The sequence below is a fragment of the Plasmodium fragile genome, assembly GCF_000956335.1.
Source record: "Plasmodium fragile strain nilgiri unplaced genomic scaffold supercont1.29, whole genome shotgun sequence".
NCBI classification, from domain to species: domain Eukaryota; phylum Apicomplexa; class Aconoidasida; order Haemosporida; family Plasmodiidae; genus Plasmodium; species Plasmodium fragile.
Genome location: NW_012192609.1, coordinates 283,947 through 290,600, shown reverse-complemented (window position 1 = coordinate 290,600; position 6,654 = coordinate 283,947). Strand labels below are relative to the sequence as shown.

At 41.1% G+C, this 6,654-nt stretch overlaps 3 protein-coding genes across 3 annotated transcripts; 2 read left to right on the top strand and 1 right to left on the bottom strand.

The window, feature by feature from the left end:
• Positions 1–339: 339 nt before the first annotated feature.
• AK88_02854 (uncharacterized protein) lies at positions 340–1,278 on the top strand (the record flags this gene model as incomplete). Its single annotated transcript, XM_012480477.1, has 1 exon — positions 340–1,278. One exon carries the CDS (start codon positions 340–342, stop codon positions 1,276–1,278), a length of 939 nt encoding a protein of 312 aa, XP_012335900.1.
• A 2,213-nt stretch (positions 1,279–3,491) lies between these two features.
• AK88_02853 (uncharacterized protein) lies at positions 3,492–3,863 on the top strand (the record flags this gene model as incomplete). The annotated part of the gene is made up of 1 exon (XM_012480476.1): positions 3,492–3,863. One exon carries the CDS (start codon positions 3,492–3,494, stop codon positions 3,861–3,863), a length of 372 nt encoding a protein of 123 aa, XP_012335899.1.
• Positions 3,864–4,599: 736 nt separating this feature from the next.
• AK88_02852 (V-type ATPase, C subunit) lies at positions 4,600–6,044 on the bottom strand (the record flags this gene model as incomplete). Its single annotated transcript, XM_012480475.1, has 5 exons — positions 4,600–4,670; positions 4,899–5,019; positions 5,197–5,276; positions 5,491–5,649; positions 5,975–6,044. 5 exons carry the CDS (start codon positions 6,042–6,044, stop codon positions 4,600–4,602), a joined length of 501 nt encoding a protein of 166 aa, XP_012335898.1.
• Between the last annotated feature and the right edge of the window lie 610 nt (positions 6,045–6,654).

Sequence of the window (6,654 nt, the reverse complement as noted above, 5' to 3'; positions counted from 1 at the left end):
TAGGCCCTTTGAACCTTTTTCAAGATAAGGAAACAACTAACCAAACGATGTTCCCTGTCAAGCTTTCCATATGTATCATCCTGTTGTACTCCTGGCAATATCCCGAAAACGTACGACAATAATTGTGGTTGCCTTAGAATGGGCATTCCCATTTATGATTATAATGTTATTGGTGCTCCTAACAATTAAAAACACTTCTTCGTTCTTTTCTTGTATGTAAATACCTGTGTATTGTATAACCTTCCTAATACATCCGCCCCTGTTCTCATATACTAGGTAAATGACTTCGGCACATCATGGAATCCAACAACTGTCGGAAACAGCATCACCGGTGTCAGGATGAGAAGATTACTGACGGTTGAATTGGATATGCAAGCACCAAAGCAAACTAAAGTTCTGGCTAAACCTGGTAAGGGTACACCTAAGAAAACCGCGTCAGCGGGGAAGTCCGTATCATCAGATCCCAAGGTTGAATCCGAAGGATTGTCAACGTCCCCAAAAAATGAGGAACAGGGCGCAAAAGCAGATAAGAAGTCTGAAGAACCTTCTGGGAACGGTGAAACCGATGTGCAAACACCAGAACAAAGTCACAAACTTCCCGTTAATCCCAGTGGAGACTCCTGTCCTGAGACCAAGGTGCCCACTGAAAAGTATGAATCATCCGATCCTAAGGTTCCATCAGAAGGGTCATTGGCACCATCCCCACAAAATAAGGAACATAGTAAAAAGAAAACGGAGAAGCCCAAGGAACCTCAAGTAAATGGTGAAACTAATAAGCAAACACCAGAACAAAGTATATCTCCCGTCAGTCCTATTGGAGCATTTTTTAAGAACACCGCTTTAGGCAAAATATTTAAAGAACAAAATCCTGCGGTTGAATCAGATGGACCATTACCAGCCTCACAGAATAAAGAACAAGGCGTAAAAGCGACGAAGAAGCCCGCAGGACGCTCCAGTACAACGAAACATATTTCAACTACGAATAAAAGATGGGTAGGCTTCGGTGTGTCCAATTCTGCTTTTAATACAGCAGTGGGTTGCTTGTACTTCGTACCAGTTCTTAAAGATCTTTGGATTATCATATTTATTTCTGCAGCTAGCGGAAGCATAGTTGTTGTGCTCTTGATTCTGTTATACCTGTGTATTCGTGGAAAGAAATGGTCAAGAAAGTCGAATAAAAAATTGACGCCCAGAACTCCGCCCAAAACTAACAAAAACCCAAATGTACCTAAGAAATCAGAAGCACATGGGAAACCAACAGTACCTAACAAACCATAAGTAACATTCGTTTTCTACTTCTGGTAGGGAGCTTCAATGTTATGATTTTAGATATGAATCAGGTCTACCTTCTTATGACTTTTTGCACTGTGTGTATGATATGGTTCATTCATAATTGTAACATATATTCCTGTGTTCTGTTTTAAACCATAATATTGTTTATATCTTCCTAATACAAATGGTTTGCGCGCATACAGCGCGGTTTGTTTCTGTAATTCGTTGTCTATTGATATTATGCGCAGGGAGCACTCTTTGAGCGGAATGCGTCCTGTTTCCTACATAAATACATATATATGTACGCATATATATTCTCATATTTATAACTCATAATGTGCCACATCATATAGGTAACATGTACTATACTACGACTATACTAGATACAGTGTGTACTAAGTACTTTTATAATGTGTAAAAAGTTCTTGTCCTTTTTCTTTTTTTACTTCAACAATTCTGGTCTCTGCTTCATAACTATGCTCCGTACGGCAATTATTTGAACGATAATACAGCCATTCACTGATGCAACATCAGCATCCGCTATTGCAACACCGGTCACATCAATACCTGCGAAAACGCATAAAGAATAGCAACTGCTATGAAACCTACGTTCTTTATATATTCTTCAAGGAAGCGGATGAAGGCCATATGTACAACATTGTTCTATAATTATATATGTGAATATATGACTGTCTTGCTGTTTGCACGTAATTCTATATATTTTTCTTCTTATATGTATAATCGTCCCATATAATTCGTAGTGCGCTTAAGACTATAAGAGTAAATATAATATTTGTACAATGAAACGGTAAAAACATGAACCCAGGAATTCCATAACCACCAGCAGTACGCGTGGAACCTTGAATCTTAACACCCCAAACTGTACACCTGGAGCCGTGAACCCTTAATCTTATAACCACCAGCACGAAGCTTTGAACCCTAAACCTTAACACCCCGAACCTGAAACCCTTAATACTCTGAACCTTGTACCTTGAACCCGTACATTCAAGTACTGTGCACAATTTGTCCACACTAAATTGCTATAAACAGGAAAGGTTCATACAAAAGGGGAGCTCCTTTATCAAATGAGCACTTAATGCGATTCACCCGCCCCCCTCGAAGCATTTAAAAGAGCATGTGAAAAAAAAAAAAGAGAAAGGACTATAGCAAAATACAATTCAAGCATTGCCCCCTTGTTTATTATTTTTTTCTTGCAATGATCAAAAAAAAGAGAACGAATTTTACCATCAATAACGCAAGTTCTAAGTGTACTTGAATAATGTGCACAGGAATAAAGGAAACAGAAAAAAAAAACAAGACCCACGTGTCAGACGAATACTAAGGTGTGTAATCAAAGTGATAACAAAAATTTTCACAGCATAGAAGTGACCTGTGTACTATTCAACTGACTCGGTGCTCATTAGAGTATGCATACTTATATGCAATGAAAATGACATGCGCCCTAGGCAACTAATTCGAGGTACCCAAATTAGCGTAGCACTTCTCCCTTAGCCTCAGTGGTTAAGTGCAGGCAGAAACATTCTTTTATTTGAACGAAGCGAACAGGGGAAAGAAGGTACCTCAAGAGTCTATAAAAAATCTCCTTAATTGTGCTCAAAAATCCCGCACAACATCCATGCTTATATTGCGATATCATGTGTTCGTAGCCGCTGCGGGTATAAAATTGACGCAGCGTTCCATTGCGGGTATAAAGTTCACGCCGCGTTCCACTGCGGCCGTTTCGACTTTACAGCGGTAAGCACCCCGCGCTTTCCCAAATTTTGTGATTTTTTTATTTTTTTTCTCCTCTTCTTTTCGTACTTTTCGTGCCCATGTTAATAAGGTCAAGGTTGATTAATGTTATTCCCTGTTTTTTCTTTTTTTCCCATGATCGTATGTTCCCATATACGCCATTGCGCAGGTGCACGTACGAAAGAGCCCGGCAAGGGTAAATTAGCACAACCCATCCACACGCTGCTGGTGATACAGCGGGGAGTGTAAACAAAACGACCGTGGTGAAGGGAACAAAGGCGTGTTTACTTATGCGTGCGTAAAGGGTGCGTGAGTTTCTCTGAGCACTGCGTTTTATGTGTAGTAAACATATGAATTTGTGCAGGGGACCAGCCGTAAGCTATGCATGCGTTTATGCACAGACTTAATCCCATGTATGTAAGCATCCCTGCGTGCCCTTGCACCAAACTGTGTATCCCCCCCGAATGATGCAACTGACCCAGGTCTTAAGCGGACTCTGGAGACAGTCCATCGTCCGAAGCGCAGACAACAGTGGAGTCATCAAAGCATGTATAATCGGAATTGGCAAAAACAAATGGGGCACGGGAAAAATAGGAGATCGCATTCGAGTTTCCGTACGAGACAAAACAAACGATTGCACCATTCAGGAAAAAACTCCCAAGGGAATCATCGTTCGCAGGAAAAAAGAAACAAAGAGAAAAGATGGTAGCTACATCAAGTTCGATGACAATGCTTTTGTCATTATATCGAAGAACAAACTGAAGGCAACCAAGATAAAGGGCCCCGTTGCTATGGAGACGAGGCATAACTGTAAAAACCTCGCCAGGTACATTTTCTAATTACCTCCATGGAACGAGGGAGTGTAAGAAGGGAGGAGGGACTAGCAGACACAAAAGGGGACGCCGCTTCCCATTCCGTACTCAGCTGCAAGAAAAAAAAAAAACATGCTTACCCGCTTCCTCCATTTCGCTTTTCTGTTTTTTAATAATTTTTGACTTTTTTTTTTAAGAACTGTTACTTTGGGCATATATGGAAAAAAAAAAAAAATAACCATGTATATATATATATGTATTCACATGTAGAAAACATATGTGTCATTAATAAGACTGTAACTCTGTTCGCGCGTATGGTGAAAAATACTCACGCCGGTTTAAAATGGGCATGCTCTTAAAGGTGGTGCGCGCTCCATGTTCTGTTTAGCGACATCTCTGGGCGTGTTACTGAGCTGTTGTCCTGGCCCTTGTTGTGCGCGGCCCTTGCGCCTTGTTCCCGTTCATCCTACACGCACGCAGCACTGATAACATACACCAAAAAATGGAAATTTGCGCAAATAAAAACTCCTCTCCTGGAGCGGGCCCCTGAGCGTTCCTTTGTCAACTTAATTATGTGGTATGCAGCTTATCTCGTTGGACGTCAAAAATGGTAAAAAAAACACAGGCTGATGGTTGATGGCCCATGCGCACGATAAATTGGGCGAACCGTATGTATCATATAAAAAAAAAAAAAAAAAAAAAAAAGTGGGAGGGTAACTTCCCGCGAAAAAGAACACGTAATATAAATAAAAATTGGGACATCCTATATGGTTGCATAGGCAGCACAAAGCTTCGGAGTGTCGGAAATGGAAATGTAAATGCCGATAATTAAACCTGCGGGCGGGGGAACAAAGCGGATGCGCGAATAATGCACACATATGTTCGTGTGTTGGGGTGGGGAACACACTATGGAACAGAGAACACATGTGCGTGGAAGAAGAGTGAACGCACATCTAGGAGTGTACAGATAAGTCAGACAAAACGTCCACATAAGATGCACATGAGCGCCATCCAGTTCCAGTTTCGTATCCAAGGCGGACAGCAGCGCACAATTGCTCTCACCATATAGAGCCAGGGTTTCCGAAAAGACAAGAATTAAAATCATTCCGATGAATAATCTATTTTGCTGCGCATTGGCTCTTACTCCAGCGTCACCAACAATACCTATAGCGAGCCCGGCGGCCTGTAGTATGGGGGAGACAACGGGAAAAACAAAAAAAATGGCTCACATGTTCTACCTACTTGGGGATCCACGCACGCAACACACCACAGCGGCATAATGGCGCAGTTGTGATGGGACGCAACAGTACACCCTTATGTGCACACTCCAGGATATATGTTTCGAAAATTTTGCCCTTACCAATGAACTCAGTCCCACTATGAGTCCAGATGACAGGTGGGTGTATCCGGAAAAAGTAGAATATTCTGCCGCGGGGGACACTGCAGGGAGGAAAAAAAAAAACAAAAAAAAAAGGGGGGGGAGACTATAGGCATACTCATAAGTGTGCAGTTGTACCCGTATGCATCTATGTTTAGCGATAACAACAGCAGATCGCCTCCAATGAACCCAACACCTTAACGCGTGCGAATCCCACTGTTCATCAATTCGCGCGCACGCCCCTGGTTCATGGATGAGCGTGTAGGTGTCACTAACTTTTTCCATATATAAGGATAGACATAATGATTCCGTAGATTCCAAGGACACCAGCCATAACCACAGGCAAAATCGATTTCATGATTAAATCGGGCCTCATGACACCAACGCTACACACCCCTACGCCACTTTTGGCCGTACCATAGGCGGCCCCGAGATCTGCAAAAGGAAGTGAGATGGGAGTAGAGGTGAAAAGGAATGAACATGAAAACAATTTACATTGCACGGTGTGCACAACTTCCCACGTACATCAACACTGCACATGATAATATAAACAAAGGGGGGGATGGGCAGGACAGAGTACACGCAGGGTGAATAAATTAGTCCCCCCAACTTTAGCAACTGAAGATGCACAACTTGATCACGCAGATTGTTGCAAAACCACATCCATGTATTGGCGTTGGGGAAATGAATTCCTTCTCAACCAAAAAAAAAAAAAGGAAAAAAAAAAAGGAATAAAAAAGAAAGGAATAAAAAAGATTACTCGAAAAGATGGAGGACGCCGCGATCCCCATAAACCCAAAGAAAGCTGAATTCGGATCACATGGTCGCATTTTGGAAACAAGGAAAATAACTAAGATAAAGTGGGTTAAAATACGATAATGTTGGATCTCTTTGCTAAGCTCTGCGAGCTAAATTGGGGTGGAAACCCTTATGCAATTGTAATGCTGTGATTAAGAGGGGGGGAGGCACGAGTAGCGGAATGTGAACGAGCGATGAAGAGCGGTAACTATGTACGGTCAACAGCTATGACGGATGGCCAGATGACAAAACTCAGAAATAATGTCCCAACAGCATAAACTTTACACAAACGGCGGTATGCGCAATAAGTACACGTATGTCAATATACATGCTAATGTCAGGCCGTACGTGTCGTAAGCGTATGGTTAACACGCGTATCAATAATGTACAGAGAGTTATGTATGATGAAAAAAATGCGTACGTTAAAATGCTAAAGCGTTGGCATATATATATATACAGGTAAATATGCATATCGAGGGTAAAAGAAAAAACAAAAAAAAAAACAAGGAAAATGCGAAATATGTTTTACAGTTTTTTTTGCATTTTAATTGTATTTATTTAATTTGGAAAAATAAATTAAAAAAAAAAAAAAAAAAAAAAAAAAAAAAAAAAAAAAAAAAAAACTCCTTTTTTGCCTTCGCC